Source organism: Symphalangus syndactylus, chromosome 18 (assembly GCF_028878055.3).
Source record: "Symphalangus syndactylus isolate Jambi chromosome 18, NHGRI_mSymSyn1-v2.1_pri, whole genome shotgun sequence".
NCBI lineage: Eukaryota > Metazoa > Chordata > Mammalia > Primates > Hylobatidae > Symphalangus > Symphalangus syndactylus.
In genome coordinates this window covers 80219231-80245296 of record NC_072440.2, presented here as the reverse complement: position 1 = coordinate 80245296, position 26066 = coordinate 80219231, and the positions used below count along the sequence as shown (strand labels likewise).

The window sequence follows — 26066 nt, the reverse complement described above, 5'->3', positions numbered from 1 at the left end:
TAAAATTCTATTACAGCTAAGAAAATTAACCAATTTTTGGTTATATGTTACTTCATAAGTTGCAGGGAGGAGATAAAGCTGTGGATATTAAGTTGTTCTGCTATGAAAAAGAAAAAGAAAGTTGTGGGTAAGTGATTCTCAGTTTAGAGTCCCAAAACCTCCTTAAGACAGCACATACAGCAAACATAAGACTTCATCCACAGGCCATTTCTGGTCAGAAACAGATTATCCTTTTCTTTAAATTTTAAGTTCAAGGGTACCTGTACGGGTTTGTAATATAGGTAAATTACGTGTTGCCAAGGTTTGGTGTACAGATTATTTGGACACCCAGGTAATAAACCTAGTATTCCATAAGTAGTTTTTTTATCCTCATCCTCCTCCCACCTTCTACCCTCCAGTAGGTCTCGGTGTCTGTTGTTCCCTTCTTTATGTCCGTATGTACTCAATATTAAGCTTCTACTTGTGAGAACATGCAGTATTTGGTTTTCTGTTCCTATGGGAGTTTGCTTAGGATAATGGCCTCTAGCTCAATGTTGCTGCAAATGATATGATCTCATTCTTTTATAGAGCTGTGTAATATTACATAGTGTATATATGTACCACATTTTCTTTATCTAGTCTACCACTGATAGGCATTTATATTGATTCCATGTCTTTACTATTGTGAACAGTGCTGCAGTGAACACATGTGTGCATATGTCTTTATGGCAGAACAATTTACATTCCTTCAGGTACCTACCCAATAATGGGACTGCCGGGCCCAGAGTTACTTCTGTTTTAAGTTCTTTGAGAAATCGCCACACTGTTTTCCACAATGATTGAATCAATTTACACTCCTACCAATAATGTATAAACATTTATTTTTCTCCACAACCTTGCCAGCATCTGTTAATTTCTGACTTTTCAATAACCGCCACTCTGACTATTATCAGATGGTATCTCACTGTGGTTTTGATTTGCATCTCTCTAGTGATTAGTGATCATGAGAATTTTTTCATATGCTTGTTGGCCACGTATGTATCTTCTTTTGAAAAGTGTTCATGTCCTTTGCCCTCCTTTTAACTGGATTGTTTCTTGCTCGTTAAGTTCCTTATAGATGACAGACTCTTTTTACCTCTCTTCCTTCAATATGTAATTATTAGCACTGCTAATCCTCACTTCTTGTCATCACCTCTATCATCAATTCAAGAACCATTTCAAAAAAAAAAGTCAAATCTATAGATTTCTAAATGAAGAAAAACTAAAAGATAGCACTCTGGTCATCTATCTTAATAGCACATAAATAACATGACACTTTTTTTTAAATTAAAGGCTAATGTGGGCTATAGATAATGGTAACTCAGAAATGTTTAGGTAACCTGACTAGGGCCAGGTAGTATATGAACCAAGAATCAAATAATGAGAAAGGGCATTTTTCTGATTGAGGAAAATATGAAAAGACAGAGAGAAAGGATATTTAACATCAGAGCACTCCTGGAAAATCTGAAACACATAGTCAAAATATGAAGTGAGTTTTAAAATATCAATCTAAATTCAAGGCATACATAAATTTCCTAAGTAAGTGTAATAAAGTTCTAACAATAGCCAAAAGATACACTGCTCCAGAAATAAACACCAGAGGTCTGCTGGAAGCCTAATTAACTCTTCTGATACCTGACTACTTTCTTTGTTTGCCTTTTTGTCTGCCCCAATCTAGATGAAGGAAAAAGAGCCCCACCAATCTGAATTAACCAATTGTGTACTCTACAGATTCTTTCTGGTTTGGTAGAAAACTCGCCAATAGCCAAATCAAGTTCTGTATTTTATTAAAAGAAATAATAAGAAAAAAAAGGTTTAAGTCCCCTCAATATAAAACCCTTAAAAGCAATATATCTAAAAACAAAACCAGAAAAAGCTAAATGTCATTGAAAGGAAAGTAAAATGGGGCATTTAAACCAGCAGTAATCTCAAAATGGATCTCCTTGTTAGCTAAATGCTAACAAAAGAAAATGAATAGTGTACATTAAAGTTCATGCATTTTCTTTGTTAGGATGCTAGCTAGATCCATAAACACTAAGGCCACAGGAATATTTTGAAGAGAAATAAATAATAGAGGCATTAGAAGCAATGCCACTTTCTCTCCCTTTATTTGACTGCAAGGTGCTTTGTCTTTAAAGGCGTAACTTTTCAATATTAGCACATCATCGTTGATACACAAGCAAAAAAAAAAAAAAAACCTTTAACATGAAAAAATGGGGGGAGGAGCAAGATCAGTAGGCATTCTCTTAGAAATAAATGTACTTCATATATAATAGCTATAATAGAGAATTCACATTTGCAACGATGGTCTGTGCACCCAATGTATAAGCTGCCTGAGTGTGTACCCTCATGACTGTTTATTCAGCTACTCAATCCAAATAATGGAACATAAGTAATTTTGTAAAGGTGTTTCACAGGAAGTGAAGACATTTTAACCAAAGAATAAAATGTCATCTGGCCCCAAAAAGCATTCCTTTTTGCTCTCTTTTTCTGTCCTGCAAGGCTTGCTGAAAAATATGTATCAAAATCAAGTTACTACTACCTAAGTACATCCTGAATTCTGAGTTTTTAGGGTTTTAATAATAGTCAACTACCAATATGGAAAAGAACTAAAATGTATAATTTTTAAAATTCCTTAAACAGTCAAAGTGATCTTCTGGAAACATAGATCATATCACTTTCCTTGCTTAAAGCCTTTCATGGCATTTCATGGTCACAGGATAAAATCTAGAATCCTTAAAATGGGCTCTACACTCTTAAATGCACTAGCAAATTAGCTATTACTCTTGCCCACCTTGATCATAATACTTGATGTATACTGGTCTTCTTGCAGTTCCTTGATAACACCAACAACTTTGCCTACTTCAAACTTTTCACCCATGCTATTGTTCCCCTTTGCTTGGCTAGCCTGGCTTAAAAAATGTGTTCCTCGGTTGGGTGCAGTGGCTCACACCTGAAATCCCAGCACTTTGGGAGGCTGAAGAAGACAGATCACGAGGTCAGGAGATAGAGACCATCCTGGCTAACATGGTGAAACCCCATCTCTACTAAAAATACAAAAAATTAGCCAGGCGTGGTGGCACGTGCCTGTAATCCCAGCTACTCAGGAGGCTGAGGTAGGAGAATCGTTCGAACCCGGGAGGCAGAGGTTGCAGTGAGCTGAGATTGCGCCACTGCACTCCAGCCTGGGCGACAGGGCAAGACTCCATCTCAAAAAAAAAAAAAAAAAAAAAAAAAAAAAATCTGTTCCCAGAGATACTTTCCCCAATACCTTTCCCACAATTTAAATCAAGTTACCCTCTTAAGGTCTACCACAATAGTTCTCAAACTGTGAACTCTGGATTCCTGGTTTTCCTCAGGGCCCTATGCAGTAGTCCATAAAATTAAAACTATTTTCATAAGAATGCAAGGAAGTTATTTACTTTTCTCATTTGCACTTATGGTGCAAAGGTGAGGGGAGCATAAAACCACTGGCCCATTAGAACAAAGATCAAAGCAGTATAATCAACATGCACTAGTAGTCCTATTTTTTAACCTTACTCACACTAAGTTTAAAAGGGAGTTCCTAATTTCATTAAATCTTGACTCTTGAGTAGGTATCTTTTTAATATTCTATATGGCAAAATGCATTCAATCTGTGGTGATAAAACATTTCTGCTGCATATGGAAGTATGTCTCAGGAAAAAGCAGTTGTGTAGTTTTGAGTTGTAAGCTGAACCAGACATTTTCCTCATGGAACAAAATTTTTACTTCAAAAGACAACTGTAGATAAATTATGGCTATTCCAATTTAGGTAGCTGGCAGAAGATTTCCCCAAAGTGAATGGAAGTCAGGCACGGTGGTTCATGCCTGTAATCTCAGCACTTTGGGAGGCTGAGGTGGGAGGACAGCTTGAGGCCAGGAGTTCAAGACCAGCCTGAGCAACATAGTGAGACCACATCTCTACAAAAATAATTTTTTAAAAAATAGCCAGGCATGCTGGCACAGGCCGGCAGTCCTAGCTACTCAGAAGGCTGGAACAGGAGGATCACTTGAGCCTGGGAATTCAAGGCTGCGTGAGCTATGATCATGCCACTGACTCCAGCCTGGGTGACAGAGCGAGATCCTGTCTCAAAAGGGAAAAAAAAAAAAACAGAATCTAGTACTTTAAAGAAAATAATATAGTTGTTGTCAATGATAAAATTGAGGTTTTCAATTGAAAATTACACTTTCATAAAACTTTTATCACTGTAAGCTTGATAGCCTCCAAAGAATTAATGATTTTTTCTGATAAAATACATGGTGACATTAAGAAATGTGATTTTTTGCCAGGCACAGTGGCTCACGCATGTAATCCCAGCACTTTGGGAGGCCGAGGCGGGTGGATCACCTGAGGTCAGCAGTTTGAGACCAGTATGGCCAACATGGTGAAACCGTCTCTACTAAAAATACAAAAATTAGCAGGGCCTGGTGGCGTATGCGTGTAATCCCACCTACTCGGGAGACTGAGGCAGGAGAATCCCTTGAACCCGGGAGGTGGAGGTTGCAGTGAGCTGAGATCGTGCCACTGCACTCCAGCTGGGCGACGAGCACGAAACTCTGCCTCAAAAAAAAAGAAAAATAAACAAACCAAAAAGTGATTTTTTAGTATCATATAATGAAATACCAGCATTGAAAATATCTGCATAACCCAATAAAAATTTTCCAAATGCTCCACACATGATGTTACAAAATCATGCAAGGGTAAAAGATCCATTCAAACTGTAAAATAGACAATGAATTTATACAAAGTACAAAAATTCGGCTGGTTGCGGTGGCTCACATCTGTAATCCCCGCACTTTGGGAGGCCGAGGCAGGTCGATCACAAGGTCAAGAGATCGAGACCATCCTGGCCAACATGGTGAAACCCTAAAAATTCAAAAATTAGCTGGGCATGGTGGCGTGCGCCTGTAGTCCCAGCTACTCGGGAGACTAAGGCAGGAGAATCACTTGAATCCGGGAGGTGGAGGTTGCAGTGAGCTGAGATAGCGCCACTGCACTCCAGCCTGGTGACAGAGCGAGACTTCGTCTCAAAAAAAAAAGTACAAAAATTCATTGATAGTAACTTCAGATTTCGCATTATAACTAACCTTTAAGAAACTACCATTTGTTGAGTTTTGGTGTAGTATTAAAGAAAAATATCCACAATTATCTGAAAAGGTAATTACACTACTCCTCTTCCTTTTCTAACTACATATCTGTGTGAAGTTTCTTCATATATGTCAGCTAAAACAAATGATCACAACAGGGTGAATGTATAACCAGATATGAAAACATAGTTGTCTTTTATTAAGCCAAACATTAAAAGGAGATTTAATAACTAGTAAAAATGTAAGACATTTTTACATTTTGTAAAAAAAAAAAAAAAAAAAAAAAAGTAAAGCAATGCCACTTTTCCCACTATCTTCTATTAGAAAATGTACTTATTTCTCATTTTTAAAAATGTTATTTTTATTAACCTCTAATTTGTTTACTTTTTTAAATAATTTTTTAAGTATCTCATTTTAATTTTGAATGCATTCAACAAAAGTAGATGTGGTCTACATTTGGTGTCCTTAATAAGTTAAGGGTTCCTGAAACCAAGAAGTTTGAGAACCACTGTATTTCACTTTCAGCTTTTTAATTAAATTTTTAGCTTTTAATAAGATAGCTATATTCATTATCATATGCTTAGTATCTGTCTCACCTACCAATTTAGCAGCACAGGGCTAAAACCATGTCTGTTTTATTAATCACTGTGTCTCTAGCACTACCACAATATCTGGATCATAGCAGTCACTTAATAAACTTTCAAAATAAATATGCTTTAATTTATTCATCCATTTCTCTTGGAAAGCAACACCTGAAAACCTTTGCTACCAATTCTTCACAAAACAGGCAAGTTTGTTTGTAAACAATCTTCATTATCACCTCAAAAGCTGCCTCTCACACTCCCCATTAAGTTATCAGCCCTAATAGTTACTGTGAAAGGAAGTATCTTGGCCAGGAACAGCGGCTCATGCCTGTAATCCCAACACTTTGGGAGGCCAAGGCAGGCAGATCACTTGTGGTCAGGTGTTCAAGACCAGCCTAGCCAACATGGTAAAAGCTTGTCTCTACTAAAAATAAAAAAATTAGCCAGGCCTGCCTGGTGGCATACACTTGTAATCCCAGCTACTTGGGAGGCTGAGGCAGGAGAATCACTTGAACTCAGGAGGTGGAGGTTGCAGTGAGCCGAGATTGCGCCACTGCACTCCAGCCTGGGCGACAAAGAGAGACTCCATCTCAAAAAAAAAAAAAAAAAAAAAAGAAGAAGAAGAAAAAGAAAAATCTTATTAGACCCTGACCAGTCATATTATAAATCAAAGAATCATTCTGTCAGTTTAAGAATCATTAGTCCCTGCAACTTGCAATCATTTTTGCACAAATGCTTTTAAATTTTATATTTTTTACCATAAAAATAATATATCCATTTCTCATATAAGAAAATACATGCAAACTATTAGCATCCATTATAATAATTTATTTAACCTCATATAGTACATTCTCTTTTTTCCCAGTTTTACACAATGTTATACCCTGCTTTTTTTATTTAGTCAATGCACTATCAGAAACTTAGACTCTTTAAAAAACAATGCTGCTGTAGAAAACTTAACACATTTAACTTTTTCCATTTTGGGACTTATTAGGATAGAGCTTCCGAACGTGAATTTCTAAGCCAGTAACTATATACATTTTTATGACTCTTAGTATATATTATCAAATTGCTTTCCTAAAGTATTAACCTGATATAGTCCATTGAAATGCATTTTTTTATAAAAAACTAATTTTGCCATAATCTATTCAGTTCTGGATTATAGGAATTACATAACTGTATTGTTCTTCAAACTGTTCATTTAAATTGGTACCTCACTACCGTTTTTATTTCCATTTTTTTTGAAAAATAAAACATTTCCATTTTTATTTTTATTAATTACATCTACTTTTTGTAATTTCAGTTAATATTCTTTGATGATTTAGCCTCTAAGTACTATGATTTTTATTATTTTTGATATTATCCTTTGTCATTTTTTTGCAAATATTTTTCCCATTCTGTTCATCGCTTCCACTGGTTACATTATGACATGAGTTATTTTTTCATGTAATTTAATTTAATTATAATTTATCATGTTTTATACTCTTCCCAACAACGTCTCATAAACATTAAGACATATTGTGTTCCAAATTAGCTGTGGCTTGAAATTCCTCTCCAGATATGTTAATACCCTTATCTAACTAGTATTTACTTTGATGGATGGTGTTAGCAGAGGTTTTAAACCAATTTCTTTTTTCAAGCTGCTAGTCAGCATTCTATCATCAGTTTTGGAATAATTTTTACCTGTTATTTGTAATGCCTTTTAAAATCATATTTGTACCCCCCACCCACTTTTAAATTCTGGAAAGTGACATGGTATCATTTACATTTTCAAAAGATGATCCTGGCTGAAATATAGAATGCAAATGGATTAATGTGGAAGGTAAGAATAGAAAGTGGTAGTATAGAATTTAACTTTTCTCATAAGGATGTTCTTTCTCTACTTTCTCAAAGCACTCTAAAGACACTATAATTCCCAGAGAGTGCCTCTTGCAAGAGAATTCAACTGTGACTATCAATTATTAATTTTACACTTAGACCTTAAAATTTATTCATTCAGAATTCAATTATTATATACTAATTACAAAAAATAATTTGATCGGGCTGGGCACAGTGGCTCATGCCTGTAATCCCAGCACTTTGGGAGGCCAAGGTGGGAGGATCACCCGCAGCCAGGAGTTTGAAACCAGCCTGGCCAAAGCCAGGCGAAAGCCTGTCTCCACTAAAAATACAAAAAATTAACTCGGTGTGGTGGCACACACCTGTAGTCCTAGCCACCTGGGAGGATGAGGCAGGAGAACTGACTGAACCTGGGGGCAGGAGTTGCAGTGAGCCAAGATTGCACCACTGCACTCCAGCAAGGGTGACAGAGCCAGACTCTGTCTCAAAAATACTTAATTAATTAAAATAAAATAATTCGATCACATCAGCCATCATTTGCCTCTCTTTCTACTCATCTTCTTAAATCTTCCTCTTCTTAGTCCTTGGCGCTCTTCCATTTTTTCCCCTTTCCTTTTGCCTTCTTTCTCACTTTCCATTAACCTATTTAACACATGCTTTCCACTTCTACGAACATAAACTCTATCTATACCCCTCTACAAATTCCTAAACCTAATTTAACTCTGGGGTGTCCCATCAGCACATGAGTTTTATCAATAAAACTTCTGCCAAATAGAGGAAGGTTTCAAAAAGAAAAGGCTGTTATATAAACTAACTTTTATTATAGCTGGTTTATGGGCCCAAGTCAAATGAAAGAAGGTTATAAAAAACAATTTTTTTTTTTTTGAAATGCAGTCTTGCTCTGTTGCCAAGCTGGAGTGCAGTGGCGCGATCTCGGCTCACTGCAACCTCCGCCTCCCGGATTCAAGCAATTCCCCTGCCTCAGCCTCCCAAGTAGCTGGAACTACAGGCATGTGCCACCACACCCGGTAAATTTTTTTTTTTTTTTTGTATTTTAGTAGAGATGGGGTTTCACCATATTGGCCAGGCTGGTCTCGAACTCCTGACCTCAGGTAATCGGCCCGCCTCGGCCTCCCAAAGTGCTGGGATTACAGGTGTGAGCCACCAGGCCCAGACTAAAAAATCATTTCAATTTAACTTCTATTTGCTCTTATTCATGAAATTACTTAAGATTATGTATTAACATGTATCAAGGAATAATTGTTAACAATGCTCCTCAAAACATCATAAATGAGACAGGGCTAGCCAAAACCTCACCAATTTAGAAATATTATCGCTTTATTTTTAGTAAAAACTTGCTAAAAATAATTTTCAATGAATTACAATACAATGTACAGAGAATGCTACATAAAAATTTGAAAGAACAGCTTTTTTGTTTTAAAACTTTGAACTGCTCAAAGGTAAGTGGGCTGTGCATGATTTTCTTTATTAAATCATGGCTGCTATGAGCTATTTCTTTTGAATAACTATCCTACATCTCTATTAATTCAGACCTAACAATCAGTATTTGACAGAACTAAGATGATCACTTTACCTATTCACATAGCTTGCACATCTGGCAAAGAAGGGCCGGATATTGGTTCATATCTAGTAAATTAACTGTGTAAATAAAATGAGTGACTATTTCCAGCAAAACCTCTTGTAAGTTCACAAGTTTCTTACAGAGTAGTATACTATTAAAGGAGTCTCAAGTTCCCAGGAAGTTTTTTTTTTAATCTAATTTCAGAGCTGTCATTGAGTTATTAAGAGTTAATATGCCTCAAACACCATATTAAATTCACTGTCAGATTCTAAAATATTTCAAATATCTTATCTTGTCAACGAGAAATTATCCTTTCAGTAACCACAATTTTAACAAGTACAATAAAGAATTTTAAATTACGAAATGATTAAAACAGATCAGAGGGCTTTGCATTTTTCTTAAGAATGCTCATCTCTGGGTTTTCAAAGAAATATTAAAAAAACAAAATATTTAACCTTCATAACTAAACATTTTACATGCCAAAGGGAAGGTAAAAATCACATGCTCAAACAACAACAAAAAAGAAGTATTGAAGTTTTCAGTAACCTATATAAAGTATAGTAAAATTCATCAAAAGTCAAATCCCTCATGAAATTGAGTACATAATAACAATAAGTATAAAAAGCAAATTACTTCTATAACAAAGCAATAAATTCTCACGCTTCTCCGACTTAAAACAAAACTACATTACTTACGTAATAGACGGATCCACTTGCTTATAAGCATGGGCAGCACAAGACCCACAGTACGTATATCCTGCATGGCTACAAAACAAAATATTTTTAAACTTAATCATCAGATTCAAAATCAAGATATTCTAGAAAGAAAAACCTTGAAATAAATACAGCAACTATGGTAAACACAACAGAATTGAGAGCATATGTTAAATAACAATGTAGTTAATGATACGACTTCTAGAAGAAATTAGGAAACCCATGATCTATACTGTGTTCCAATTCTAAACTTTAAAAATACTTTGTAATTTTTTTTTGTCTGAAAGACAAATTTAGAGGCGTTCAAGGTTTACTTGAAGTTGCTATGTAACATGATTATTGAGGTTGGTTTTTGTTTTTTTTGTTTTGTTTTGTTTTGTTTTTGAGACGGAGTCTCACTTTGTCACCTAGGCTGCAATACAGTGGTGCAATCATGGCTCACTGCAGCCTCAACCTCCCAGGCTCAAGCAGTCCTCCTGCCTCAGCTTCCTGAGTAGCTGAGACCATAGCCGCATGCCACCATATCTGGCTCATTTGTTATTTTTAACAGACCTGAGTTCTCTGTTGCTGAGGCTGGTCTTGAACTCCTGGGGTCAAGTGATCCTCCTGCCTTGGCCTCAAAAAGCACTGCAATTACAGGCATAAGCCACTGCACTTGGCCTATAATTGAGTTTTTTTATACTCCTCTTCAGTAGCATTAGCAGACTATTACAGAAAAATGATAAACCAACAGGAAGTCAAGTCAGACCAAAACAAATACCCTACAACTATTATAACAACTCACTTCCTCCTGTGTCTTTTAGAGATAAAGATAAAGACAAAGATAATTATTCTCATTTTCTCTCCAGGCTATTCTTCCCTTTTATCCTCTGGTCTCCGAATTCAGTCAATTCTCTTATCACGCACAGAATGACTGTTTCCTGGTCTCAAAAGGTATATGAAAAAATAGAGATATATCCATATAATGGAATACTCTTCACCAATAAAAAGAAGTGAACTACTGACACTCAAAATAATTATACTTTTTTTTAAGGGGGTAAAAATAAATACACTGAATGGAAGTCAAACAAAAATAGCTCATTCTGTATGATTCCATTTAAATAAAATTCTAGAAAACAGCAAGGCATGGTGGCACATGCCCGTAGTCCCAGCTACTCAAGAGGCTGAGGCAGGAGGATTGCTTAAGCCAAGTTCTATATTACAGTGAGCTATGATCGCGCCCACACTCCAGCCTGGATGACAGAGTGAGATACCACCGCTTTAAAAAAAAAAAAAAAAGTATATATATATATATATATATATATATATATAGAACGGGGAAGAGAGGGGAAAAAGAGGTACAGAAAGGAAGAATTATAAGCGAACACAAGGAAACTTTTGAGGGTGATGAATATGTTCATTTTCTTGATTGTGATAGTTTTACCTTCATACATAGGTCAAACATCAAATTGTGTGCTTTAAATGTACACACCTGTATGCCAATCATATCACAACAAGGCTCTTTTTTAAAAATGGTCCTAATCTGAAGTAGCTTAAGATATGAATGAAGAAAATGAGACTCACAGCTGTCTACCACAGCAATACAAGATAGTAGTGGTGTTTAATTGGGAGCTCAATAATATGGAACATACACTAAGCTCACTGAAATCAGTGAAGGCCTTAATTAATGGTAGTCACTCTAGCCCTATACCTCTGGTAAAGGAGCCTATCAAGTTGCCTCAAAACAGCAATATTCTCACAACCCAGTTCTGATCTAAGCCAGAAGGAAATTTAGTAGTCCTTTGGCTCAGCACACTCAGTTTTGATGTCATCCTGTGCTAATTTTGATACTAGAGCCTTACCAGGAGACCTATTTTATTCTGTTACAACTCCAGTCTCTGAGTGCCTGAGACCTCACTACTCACTGCTTCAGATTCCTAACACCTGGTTCTTGATCTTAACTGGTTCTCTTACCAGTTTAGAAGTATGCCATCTTGCCTGTCCATGTGGACCTTAAAACCAGCTGGTCCATCTGGATCTGCCCGGCTCTATCTCAAACCTTAGTGACATCTCAGATTTTCAACACTCCCTAGAAATTTTGCTCTCGGTTGTCACTCATATACCATCCCTTCACTTCCTAATCCTTACATCTTAAACTGCTCCTTCCACCTTAGATCTGCTTTTCAGACTTTAGTTCCTCTTTGTCATTCTTAAATTTAAAGGCTCTAATCCCCAATCCATACTCTGATCTCTAAATCAACCTGTCTTTCTAGTCTGAGTCTCTCCCATTTCTACCAATCCTGTTCCTGACCAAGCTCAGTTCTTAACATCCAGAAAGCCTTCTTAGAAACACTGGATTCTTCCCATTACTGCACTCCACCTGGGTGACTGAGCAAGACTTTATTTCAAAATTTAAAAAAAAAAAAAAAAGAAAAGAAAGAATCATTGGATTCTTTATGTATGGCTAGGACAGAAATAATAAGAGTACAAAGGTAAGGACATTAAGGAAGGGCCTAAAGACTAAAGGAAGAACATGAGCAAATGTCCAAGTACATAAGGTAGATGAGAAATACAAGACAGGCCTGAGTAGAGGAAGAGAGTAATGATAAGCCAGAGTCAGGTAAGGGAATAGCGGCTTGATAAAACAAGATACTGAAAAATGCTGTGAGCTCTTGAGCAGGGGTGTGACAATATCAAACTGTTATTAGTCTAGTACTGAAAAGCACTGGCACAAACTAGCAATTAGAGGCAGGAGGGTGTTAATAGAAGCTCTCTTGAAAATTGTGGCAGTACTATACCCAAGCACAAGGTACTAATGTCATGGTCTGGAACTGTATCAGTGCTGGTGGGCAAAGAGAAGCGAATGTGATAGAGTCTAAAAAAGAAAAATTAACAAATCTCAGTGACTTAGCATGGGAGATGATGAAAAGGATAATGATAATAATAGTAACACTGACTACTTACTATGTATCAGGCATCTTCTATGTACTTCAAAGTATTAAATCATTTAATCCCCACTCCAACCATATGAGGTAGGAATTATTATTATTCTCATTTTTACAGATGAAGAAACTAAAACAGAGAGGTTAAGAAACTTGCTCAAGTTCACAGAGATAGCCAGTGACCAAGTCAGGACTTAAGCCAGGACTGCCTGGCTCTAGAATACATACTGTTACCCACTATTTAAGAGATCTTTACATGTTTGAAGGAAGAAAGGAAGGAGTCTGTGGCATAGGAAAAGCAATAAGCCTGAAAACGAGAATTCTTACAGAGCATATATGCTATAAAACTACACGAAAGGATGAAAGTTTTGAAAACACAATTAGCTAAGGTAAATACATGATTAATAACGGAACTCAGATTTTGTGGTTTCAGTCCATTCAGAAGCTGAAGACTTCCAAGTCTGCTTGAAGTAAAGACAAGAAAGTTACAGGGAGAGAAAGAGAGTCTTAAGTTGAAAAGGTCTTAACTTCGAGGCGACACTGCAAAGTATTGTCAGTACACTGTGCCTCTTTACCCCACCACCAAGAACTCTACTTCATCAAAGGAGGAAGAAGATAATAATCAAAGAAGATAATTTCTTGTACTTTCCTTTATCCTCGCCCAGAAACATGGTAATGAAGAAAATCAGAATAATGACAATCAAATCACACTACAGATGCTCTTTTCCTAACCCTTCTCTTGCTAACAGAATCTACGATTCTACATGTATGTGGAAACAACGTTTTATCAAGAGATCATTCATAATAAAGGAGGCTTCACTAAAGAAACGGCTAAAGTTTTTTCTTTTGTGCATAACAGCCAAAACAATGAAAATTTAAGCTCTACAGATATTCTAATATGCACTGTAAAAGTGTGTCCCACTTAGTATTTTATTTTTTATTTTTTATTTATTTTTTATTTTTTGAGACAGAGTCTCACTCTGTCACCCAGGCTGGAGTGCAGTGGCCAGATCTCGGCTCACTGCAACCTCCACCTACCGGGTTCAAGCAATTCTCCTGCCTCAGCCTCCCAAGTAGCAGGGACTACAGGCGTCCGCCACCACACCTGGCTAATTTTTCTATTTTTAGTAGAGACGGGGTTTCACCATTTGGCCAGGCTGGTCTTGAACTCCTGACCTTGTTGTGATCCGCCTGCCTCGGACTCCCAAAGTGCTGGGATTACAGGCATGAGCCACCGCGCCTGGCCTGTCCCACTTAGTCTTTTAAAAGCTCTTAAAGTCCTTAATGCAAAAAGCCATCCCCACTAGCTTTTCCAAGTCACTCTGATTCCCAACCTAACATATCATGAAGGCAAACACAAAATTATACTTAATACCTACAACATTTTATCAAGCTAAAACCTTGCCTCTAAAAATTGATCCTTCTTTTAACAGAGAGTGCTTTTGCTTCTCCCTTTGCTCCTACACAGTAGACTCTTTACATCGCCAAGTCCAGTTCCTGACACCAGAATTTCTGTTTTTCTCTGTGGAACTGCAATCAAGTGAGGATACAAAGGCCATTCATTGCTCATGAACATTTACTGGTTAAGTGACAGTTTCCCACACAGCAACTTTCCATTGTGGGTATAATTCAAATTCTTACCATAGAAAAATGACCAATTACTACAGGACATGGATTTTCACTTGTTCATTCTGAGACCTTCAAGGTCACAGGTGAATAGTATAAATTGTCAATGCCAAGAGTCTGCCACACATTCTATGTAAGGCTTTTCATCAAAGAGGATACAGGGAATAATAAAGGAATACTTAACTAGGATTCAACAAAGTCAGGTCCAATAGTCCTAGTTCTACTTAATAGTAGCAAAATGCAAAATAAAAAGATTGAATTAGATGAAATGAGAAGACTGAACCAGACGAAATGGGAAGATCTCCTCCAACAACAGGAAAAGTCACAAGATCTACTTAAGCTAAGGTAAGATCTAAAAAGTTAGAAACTAAATTAGAAAACTCCTCTGAACAGATGGGATCAATTTGATTGACAACCGGCCCTATATAATTTGCAAATGCAGCAGCTTCCACATTGCCTCTCTCAATTTTATTTTACTGTACCTAGTCTTTTATTCTTTTATTTTGTAGGCATTGCTCAATGGCCCTCAAGATTCCTGTTTTGATAAAAAATATCAGTAGATAATTGTGCCCAAAAAAAGTCCAAGTTAGACAGTTATTATTCAGAATATTTTATTTTTACATAATAGAATCTCATAAATATTAAATAGTCTGAGCTAAGGAAAGTTATTAAAGTTATTGAAGTCAAATAAGAATGAACTAACCAGAATGTTGCATATCTAGATATTTTTTGTACTGTCATATAGGATTTGAGACTTTGACATGAATATCCTATGGCTTAGTACAAACAATAATTAGAGACAAATAAGCTGTGCATCCTCAGTAACTTGAAGAACTAAGTAATGTATGAAGATTCACTGTCTCATGATATCCAGTGGTAGAGCACTGTACAGGGACGCTTCACTATATACAAACTTGTCTTCTATATACACACTTTTTAGCATTTACATTTTTAAACTAATTTTTATATTAAAAGTAATACATGCACACAGTAAAAAAGTCAAACAATAAAGGGTACACAATGAAAAGTGAAAGTATCCTTTCTCCCATACTACTCCTACTAGGTTAACTAATATAAAGTCAAAGTCCTACTAGGTTAACTAGTATCAAGTATTTTAAATGTATAAGGGGGGCTTCAATATTCAAAGCACCTGTTTTATAGTAAAAAAAAATTCATGTTAACCAATTATTTATGTTTTTATATTTAATAAGTTTCTTAAGTGATGCATATCTGTACAGCTTCATTCTAGGGGCTGCTGACATATTTCTGCATAGTGCAAGACAAGCAAGAAGATTGGTATGAAGATATCTGGAAGTCATGTAGAAAGGCTTTTCAGACTTTTAGCTCATGAGATCATTTCAATATATATCTCTGGGACACATACTGTCTCCTACACATCAAGGTAAGGTAGTTCTGAATTCAACCACAGTACATTTCTAATCAAATTAATTTCTTTTAAATCCTCCAAATGTGCCTGCCTTAAGTCACACAGATTAGAATTCATTAAGATAGAAAAACAGTTGACAGGTCAATATTTATTCTTTAATGGTATTTATTCTATTTAATCTATATCAATATAAAAATGAACAATATTTGTAAGCACTTTCTAAAACTTGCCATTTTCACACAGCCTAATTAGTTACAAACTATATCCAGGTTCTGAGTTTATTTAAGGTTTCCATGATACGATTTATGCCTATAAAGGTAAAAAAAAAAAAAAACCAAGAAGGCCAAGCACGGTGGCTCACACCTGTAATCCCAGCACTTTGGGAGGCCGAGGCGGGCAGATCACGAGGTCAGGAGATCAAGACCATCCTGGCTAACATGGTGAAACCATGTCTCTACTAAAAATGCAAAAAAAAATTAGCCGGGCATGGTGGTGGGCGCCTGTAGTCCCAGCTACTCGGCAGGCCGCGGCAAGAGAATGGCGTGAACCCAGCAGGTGGAGCTTGCAGTGAGCCAAGATCACGCCACTGTACTCCAGCCTGGGCGACAGAGCAAGACTCTGTCCCAAAATAAAAAAATAAAAAATAAAAAATAAAAACTAAGAAAAGCAAGTACTAGGCCGGGCGCGGTGGCTCACGCTTGTAATCCCAGCACTTTGGGAGGCCGAGGCGGGTGGATCACGAGGTCAGGAGATCGAGACCACGGTGAAACCCCGTCTCTACTAAAAAATACAAAAAATTAGCCGGGCGCGGTGGCGGGCGCCTGTAGTCCCAGCTACTCGGAGGCTGAGGCAGGAGAATGGCGTGAACCCGGGAGGCGGAGCTTGCAGTGAGCCGAGATTGCGCCACTGCACTCCAGCCCGGGCGACAGAGCGAGACTCTGTCTCAAAAAAAAAAAAAAAAAAAAAAAAAAAAAAAAGAAAAGCAAGTACTAGAGAGCTAACGTTTATAAAACTTAAAGTAAGTTTTTGATTAATGTGATTTTTCTAATTATTAAATAGCATAAGACCCTTTCATGCCATAGAACAATATTTTTTTTTTTTTGAGACAGGGTCTCACTCCCATTACCCAGGCTGGGGTGCAGTGGTGTGATCTCAGCTCAGTGCAGCCCTGCAGCCCCAACCTCCCTGGCTCAAGCGATCCTCTCATCTCAGTTTCTGGAGTAGCTGGGGCTGCAGGCTCATGCCACCACACCCAGCTAATTTTTGTCTTTTTGGAGAGGGGGGTTTCGCCATGTTGCCCAGGCTAGTCTCAAACTCCTGAGCTCAAGCAATCTTCCCACCTCAGGCTCCCAAAGTGCTGGGATTACAAGCATGAGCCACTGCACCCAGTAACAATGAAGTATTTGTTTTCTACCTCAAAAAAAAAAAAAAGATAATCTTGAAAAGGAAAATAATTACTTCTGGAAACCATATAAGATAAAACTTGGCTATATTTAAAGTCTTCCTATGTTAACAAAATAGAAATTGCCTATGAATGCACATTTATATTGTATGTTTATTGTATGTTTATATTTATGTTTTTATATGTTTATATGTTTATTATAACATTTATTATACATTATATACAAAGTCAGTATGTAACAGAAACACACCAAAGCCAAAACTATTTTCAAATATCCATTTTAAAATCTGGGGTAACTTGGAAATCAACATATTTGTAATTTAGGCTAAAACATTCCATTTCCCAGGTCACTCCCAATTATTCCAACTTAAAATTAATTACAAAAAGGAAACAAGTCTGGCTACTTTTTTATGAATACTAACCTCAACTTAATTATATGTTGATTCAATTCAGCTCCCAAATTTAGAACAAGTTTTAACTGGAAAGGTAGCATACCATAATAGTCAAATACCAGCAAATTGATGAAATGAGAATGTCTCTCGTGAGTTACTATAAAGAAATCATTATTAATCCATTGTTTCTCACCTAATCAAGGATCTCACTTAGGTAAATGTCCCCTCTTATCCCTGCATCAATTTTTCTTCCCCTACTGACTCACTTCATATACAAACACTTTAAAATCTCACAAAGGAAATAAAAATCCTCCTTACCATATAGATACTATCCTATTTCTCTGTTTTAAAGCAAAATTCCTCAAAAAACTATCTGTACTTACGTCTTCATTGCCCTTACCTCTCATTCTTTCCTGAACCTACTCCAATAATACTTTCATTTCCACCACCCCACAGAAACTTTTCTTCTCAAGGTCACCAGTGATTTCCACACTGCCAAATCCAATTATCAATCCTCAGTCCTCACTGGCAGCATTTGATGCAGCTGATCACTTTCTCCCCCCTGACACATTTTTCATCCTTTGGCCTCTCAGAGACATCACTCACTCTTGATTTTCCTCCTTCCTCACTTGTTCTCCCTTCATTATCTCCTTTGCAAATGTTCATCTTCATTCTAGCCTCTAAAAAGGTGGCTTGTCCAAGGGGCTAGTCCTTGAAACTCTTCTCCTGTTTATCTTTATTTTATTTCCTAGGCAACCATACCCTCTGTGATTATATATACTAATAAAGCCTTTATTTCTATCTCAAGTCTGGTGCCTCTTCTTTGTACTCCAGATTCATATAGCCAGCTGCCCATTCTAAATCTCTATTTGGATATCTAATAAGCACCTCAACATTAACAAGATCAAAACCAAAAACCTAGATTCTATACGAACACTTCAAAATCTACTCCATACTTCCACTTGTCTTCCCCTTATCAGTATAAAGGTAATTCCATCCTTCTAGTTTCACAGGACAAAACTTAAGAATCATTCAGTCATGATATTTTAAAACCATGTCTTTAAAAATATATTTAAAGACAGGGTATCTCACTGTTGCCCAAGCGGGAGTACAGTGGTGCAAACAGACCATAGCTCACTGTAGCCTCAAACCCCTGGGCTCAAGGGATCCTCCTGCCTCCATCTACCAAGTAGCTAGGACTACAGTTACATCCGACCACACCCAGCTAATTTTTGTAGAGATGGAATGTTGTTTTGTTGCCCAGGCTGATCTCAAACTCCTGGCCTCAAGCAATCCTCCTGCTTAGGCCTCCCAAAGGGCTGGGATTACAGGCGTGAGCTACTGCCCCTAGCCAAGTGTCATTCTTGACTCTTCTTCTCTCTATCTTGTTGGTCCAACCTTTAAAACATATCCAGAATACACTACTTCTCATCATCTCCGCCTCGAGTCCCCAATCCAAACCACTATGTCGTCTCTTTTCTATAATTGTAATTGTAAAATAAGCCTCCTAAATTGGACCCTCTGTTCCCACACAATATAATATCCATACAGCAGCAAGAGTAATCCTTTTCAAACCTAAGTCAGATCATGTCATTCTACTGCTCAAAACTTGTCATGACTTGCCATATCACTCAGAATAAAAACCAAAGTCCTTATGACTACAAAGCCTCTTCATGATCTAGCCCTCTGCTGCCTATCTCATCTACCACTCTTCCCCTTGTACTGCCACTTCAGCTGCACTGGCCTCCTTGCTTCTCCTCAAACACACTAAGCATACTCTTGTTCCAGAGCCTTTGTGCTCACTGTTCCTCAACCTGAAACCCTCTTCCCCCAGCTATCTGCACAGCTTGCTCTCCCACATCATTCAGACTAAAATGTTACCTTAACAGGGAATCCTTTTCTTACTAATCCTATATAAAACAGTAACTCCCTACCCATACTGTCACTCTCAATCCTCTATCTGCCTTATTTTTCTTCTTAGCACCCATCAGCACCTGACATAGAATATAATTATTTGTTTACTGCCTGTCTTCCCTAGTACCAAAATGCTAGTACCACAAGGGTAGCAATTTTGATTTACTCAAAATGCAGCACAAAGAAGAGCACTTGGCCTTTAGCCTGGTATGTAAATGACTAAATAAATAGTAGTAAGTCATTTGCTGTAAGTTTTTTAAAGATTAGTTCATTTAATCTTTTGTTAAAAGCGTTAAGGAAATACTATGATTATTCTACCTCAACAGATAAAAAAGTTGCATGTCACATGGCTTGTAAGTAGGAGTCAGGCTCCTGCACCCATTAAATGAGATCAAGTTAGATATACAAATAAGGCATTTAACAAAATATTTGGTATATAAAATGCCTACCATTAATAGTAGGCTCTTTATGTGTATTTACTATTTACTCATTTAATTCTGATATTGATTAAAAATGGTTATTATATATTGTCATCACTATTTACTATTTATCAGGGCACGAACCTTAACCCAACAGAAGTCACAAACAACATGCTATGAGACAAATGGCACAGAGTAAACCTTCACTCTTCTCAGAAAAAATGTTACCATGTGTTTCAAACAGTATGTTGTGAAGGCTAGCACTGGAAACCAAATCAAAGTTAACTGAATTCATATCATACACAGACACACATCATTAACTGTGTATGTGCTAGCTTGCAGTTCTAAAAAGCAAACTCTAAAATCCAAAGACAAGATTTTCTCAATTAAAAAAAGACACAATCTACTCTTCCTCAAAAATTAAGTTGCTATTCCATGTTGCACCATACTGTGCTTAATATATCTTTTTCATTATAAATTAAAAATCATCAGGATTAAATTAGATCTCTTTAATATTTAAAATAGAACTTATTCATTTATAGCAATGGCTACCGAAATTGGCAAGTTTACCTAATGTAAAAAACCCTTTTCTTTAAAAGTCAGTTTTATTATCAAAAATACATTTTGAAATTACTGCATCTGAGGAAATAAAGTAGCCAATTCTTTTTTCTTTCTTTTTTTGAGATAGGGTCTCACTCTGTCACCCGGGCTGGAGTGCAGTGGTATGATCTGGGTCACCACAACCGCCGCCTCCTAAGTTTAAGCGATCCCCCATCTCAGAACCCCGCCACTGCCACCCCCAGTAGCTTAGCTGGGACTACAAGCGTACCATCACACCCAGCTAATTTTTGTATTTTTAGTAGAGATGGAGTCTCACCATGTTGCCCAGGCTGGTCTCAAACTCCTGGGCTCAAGCAATCCTCCCACGTTGGCCTCTCAAAGTGCTGGAATTACAGGTGTGAGCCACCACACCCAGCCAAAGTAGCCAATTCTTTTATCCTTAAGTTACAGTGAAAACCCACAAGAATTGTGAAAATTACTGAATACAATTTCTTCAGCTCAATATAGACTTTAGTTTTTAATTTTTAGTTCAATTTGCAGATACTCATTTAGTAATAATAAACATACAAAAAAGATTTTAAGTAGACTCTTAAAACTTACAGTGCAGGCCAGGCGTGAGCGAGACCGAGGCAGGTGGATCACTTGAGGTCAGCAGTTTAAGACCAGCCTGACCAACATGGTAAAACCCCATCTCTACTAAAAATACAAAAATTGGCCAGGCGTGGTGGCACACGCCTGTAGTCCCAACTGCTCAGGAGGTTGAGGCAGGAGAGTCGCTTGAACCTGGGAGGCAGAGGTTTCAGTGAGCCGAGACTGTGCCACTGTACTTCAGCCTGGGCAACAGAGGGAGACTCATTCTCAAAAAACAAAACAAAAACAAAAACCAAAAAGACTTACGGTGCAATAATGGCTCTAGCAGGTCTTTTTGTAGACTGTACTTGTGAAAGCCAACCTTCTAGCTGTGCATTCAGCTGCGGTCCTATAAAAAGACAAAGACAAAATTAGAGTCAGCAAAGCAATGTACTACAGATAACTATACGTGGCATAAAGCCTTCACTGAACTTATGTGGGACTAAACTAGCTTAATGAGCAACAGGATCATCAGTTGGGAAGTTAATGTTTGAATTTACCAACTACACAGTCTCTAACAAGCCATATGATAAGGCCAAATTCTGACTAGACAAAATTTGCTTTTATCAGTTTACTTGTTTACAGCTGTCTTCATTTCAGAGCAACACAATGTGATTTACAAGTTGAGGCAATATTTAAACAAAATAAAACAGGAAGCAGAAACTCTCAGTGTATGAAGAGGAAATAATTGAATATGTTATAGAGCACCAAAATCTGCTCTACAGATTGATCACTGAAATGACATCCACAGAAGGTAATCACTTCCACACCCAATGATCTTTTCTTCCATCCCACTCCAGTCCCCTATTCTCATAATGAAATATCGATAACCAGTAACTACGCTACCTTAAAAATCTCAGTTTCAAGCATCTCAGCTTCTTTACTCAATATACTATACTTATTTTTCCAATTCACTACCAGAAACCTGTTAACTCCAACAGACCCTACAAATTTTTCCACTGTCCTTCGTCTCTCTTTACTTCTTACCTAGTCTGAGACTCAAAAATCCATCATCACCATCATTTCCTTGCCTGTGGCCTCACTCCTCTGCTCCTCTCTCCCTCCATCACAGTCAAAACATAGTTTAAAACCAACTTTCCACTTAACTCAGTACTTTTACCTGAATAGCTGAATGAGACTAAAGAGAAATACAACCATATAAACTTTAAAATAATAACCATAAATTTCAGCAGACCCCTGAAATGCTCAGAAATCCTATCACATTAACGTAGTGAATCTGCTCTCCTATCTTTAAGACAGAGAATTAACTCATAGCTTCTCTTTTCACCTTAAGCCTCAATACTTCCTTCATCCCCTTATCACTTCTAGAAGATAATAATCAATGCTTTTCATTTTGTCAAGGAAAAACAATCAGAAGTTGGCCCAAGACTTTCCTAGTTTTAGCACTGGAAGAGTGCTGCATTCTGAGAAACTGCTAAATCACAAGCAAACCTGGGTTTTGGTCACCCTAAATTGAGAAGATAACTACTTCATCTTCCCACCACTTATTCTGCTTTCCCTCCTATTTCAACAAATTGTCCTTGTTCCTATCAAGAGCCAAACAGTATTTCTGTACTGGATCCCATTAATTTTTTCTTTCTCAAGGATTCTGCTCCCATAACTATTATAGGTCTCCTATACCAATTCTTCCCTTTTTTACTTTATCATTATTATTAGCATGCAAATGTGTCATACTAACACTGATTAATTTCCCTTCAACTACCTCTCTATTTCTTTGGTCCCCTTTGCAACAAATTTTCTTTTCTTTTTTTTTTTTTTTTTTTTTTTCAGATACAGTCTCGCTGTCGCCCAGGCTGGAGTGCAGTGGCACGATCTCGGCTCACTGCAGGCTCCGCCCCCCGGGGTTCACGCCATTCTCCTGCCTCAGCCTCCCGAGTAGCTGGGACTACAGGCGCCTGCCATCTTGCCCGGCTAATTTTTTGTGTTTTTAGTAGAGACGGGGTTTCACTGTGTTAGCCAGGATGGTCTCGATCTCCTGACCTCATGATCCGCCCACCTCGGCCTCCCAAAGTGTTGGGATTACAGGCGTGAGCCACCGCGCCCGGCCAGCAAATTTTCTTGAAGAGATGTCCTCATTTCCTTCCACTGGTTGCCATCCATTCTTTCTTTTAAAACTTTTAATCAGTAAATATTTAAACATTACAAAAGAATCTAGGTAATAATATAACAAACACACACATACCCACTGCCTAAATAAATTAAATCTTAACATTCTACCTTATTAAGATTTTTCTTGGTTAAGAAATAAATGGATCCCTTGCTGATCCCTTTGTACATCTCCCTCCTTAGAGGTAACCATTTCCTGATTTTGGTGTTTATCATTCTATTCTACTTTCACTGTATATGTATCAATAAACAATAAGTGGTATTGTTCTGCATGTTTTCAAATGTTGTATCAATATATTGTACATATCCTTCTGCAACTTGCTTTAGTAATTCAACATTGTTTTTGAAAATTACTCAAGTTGATATATGTTGCCCTAAACCATTCATTTACAAGGCTGTATAGTACTGTACTGTAAGAATATAGCAAAATTTATCTATTCACTTTCCTACTTACAAATACTTTAGTTGTTGCCAATGTTTCACTACTAATACATAATGCTACAAGTATCCTAGGAACATGTGTTAACAGTTTCTCTAAAAGTGCTGAATCAGAGGGTGTACTCTTCTTCAACTCGACCACAGCATTGCTAACTTGCCCACTAAGGTAGCTGGATCATCTTATCCATCAGTATACAGGCAAATGAAAATTTAAAATAAGAGGCCTAATTCTACCTGTACTCCCCACCTTTTCTTAGAGGATTTTCTTTCAAAACCTGGTAAATTCTTTCTCTGCCTGCTTAGAGATGTATGTAAACCTTTGTAAAAACCTAGACAGCAGCCCAAAACTGCCTTTCTCAAGAACCTTATAACCATCTCTTTCAAATGAGATCATCAGGAGAGATGGCACCCTTATCTCCCAGTTTCTGTGGGAGGACAGGGTGCCTAACTTTGGCAGGCCATCTAGTTCCAAGTTGTAAAATTACATCCTGTCATAAAGATATGAGTTCATTTTTCCTTCAGAAAAAGCCAATTCGTTCACACAAAAGGTTGCTCCAATTACCAAGTGAATTTAGGATAAACTATGTGTGACAAATGATGGTTATCAAGTCCTCTTACTTGAACACTATTTACTATTTATCTTGAGAACATGTATGTAATGGGTTGCACCTACTTGGCTAGATGTAAGGGTGAGCATTCTTTTGGTCTTTGCAATCTTTTAGCAGATTGCTTGTGATACACATGTCATTCCGGTTTAATAACTTATTCAAAACTGAAATTGTTTCCTTTTTCTTCTACCTTTGAAGAGATGTTTTCTGGGGGAAGCAGATTTTGGTTTTAATTGTATTTCATCATTGCTAACACAAGTAATAGTTAAAGGTTCCCATTCCCCTACATCGTTCCCAGTATTTGATATTGTCAGAATTTTTCATTTTTGTCAATCTGGGTATGAAATGGTATGTATTCCTTGTTTTTATTTTTTATTTGTATTTCAATAACATGCACTGAAATTAAGCATCTACTGTCCTTCTGTATATATTTAGAATGCTACACATAAACAGGTCAAGTTTAAAATGGACAGTAAATTTGTAAATTCCCAAAGTACAAAAAAAAAGTCTGACTCAGTGATTAAACAATGGCGTTCATCTTAAAATTTGAATTTAAGAACAGTTACCAAAAAACTTATACAAAGTAATTTCATTATTAACTTAAGGAAAAGTAAGTTACATGTCACATAATGACATTTTGGTCAACAATGAACCGCATATTCCATAGTGATCCAATAAGATGACAACACCGGGCCAGGTGCAGTGGCTCATGCCTGTAATCCCAGCACTTTGGAAGGCCAACACAGGTGGATCACCTGAGCTCAGTAGTTCAAGACCACCCTGGCCAACATGGTGACAACCCATCTCTACTAAAAATACAAAAAATTAACCAGGCATGGTGGGCCACGCCTGCAGTCCCAGCTACTTGGGAGGCTGAGGCACAGGAATCACTTGAGCCCGGGAGGCGGAGGTTGCAGAGATCACGCCCCTGAAGAGAGTGAGAGTCCATCTCAAAAAAAAAGAAAAATTGCAATAATGTATTTTTACTCTACCTTTTGCCTTTTCTATGTTTACATACACAAATATCATTTTGTTACAACTGCCTATAGTATTCCATACAGTAACATGCTGTATAGGTCTGTAGCCTAGGAACAACAGGCTATACCATCTAGCCTTGGTGTGTAGTAGGCTATACCATCTAGGTTGGCAAGTACACTCTTACGATGCTCAGACAACAACGAAATGGCCTAACCACCATTTCTCGAGTGCATCCCTGTGATTAAGCAACACATGGCCGTATAACCCTAAAAATGTTCACAACGCAGGAAGTTTACAGAACCAATGTGAAAAACAGATAAAAGCAAAGAAAGTATACCTGAATTCATCCACCCCACTGCAAACAACCTCACTGTTTTTAAGCACTAAACTAAGCTTTCATATGGCTACTTCTGTAAAAAGACCAATTTCTTCCCAAGGATGCTAAGGTAAGAGCCAAACTCCAAGTTTCTCACTTATCTTTGAATAAGATAATTAAGCATACCTATTTATTACGTATGATTGCTTAATTATCTATAAAGTGTCAAGTAAAAAGGTGAATCTGAGTTCTTTCACAGAAACTAGCCAATACTTGGCAATATGGCATCCTTGATACATGAAGGATGTAGAAATATGTGCTTTGGTTTTCAAATACCACTGGGTTTGAAGAAACACTGATAAATGGAAAAAGAAAAAGCATTGCTAAATTCTAGCAAAACTACTTAATGTTTGTGTGATCTTGCCCTTAAGAGGGATAAATGGGCATTTACTTTTTTGGATAAAATAGTAAAAGTAGGTTCCCAAAGAATTAAGCTGAGGTA

At 37.2% G+C, this 26066-nt stretch overlaps 1 protein-coding gene across 7 annotated transcripts in view; it reads right to left on the bottom strand.

Annotated features, from left to right (window-relative positions):
• MEMO1 (mediator of cell motility 1) overlaps positions 1 to 26066 on the bottom strand; it is a 146325-nt gene that overhangs the window by 56499 nt on the left and 63760 nt on the right. For 4 of the 7 annotated variants that reach the window (XM_055253566.2, XM_063623789.1, XM_055253568.2 and 1 more), the window contains exons 3-4: positions 21365 to 21446; positions 9828 to 9896 (exon numbers count right to left, since the gene is read on the bottom strand). In XM_055253566.2, coding sequence (XP_055109541.1) covers positions 9828 to 9896; positions 21365 to 21446 — 151 coding nt within the window. Of the gene's footprint in view, positions 1 to 9827; positions 9897 to 21364; positions 21450 to 26066 lie in introns of those variants that run through there. The other 3 variants (XM_063623790.1, XM_063623791.1, XM_063623792.1) reach the window with 2 other exon arrangements.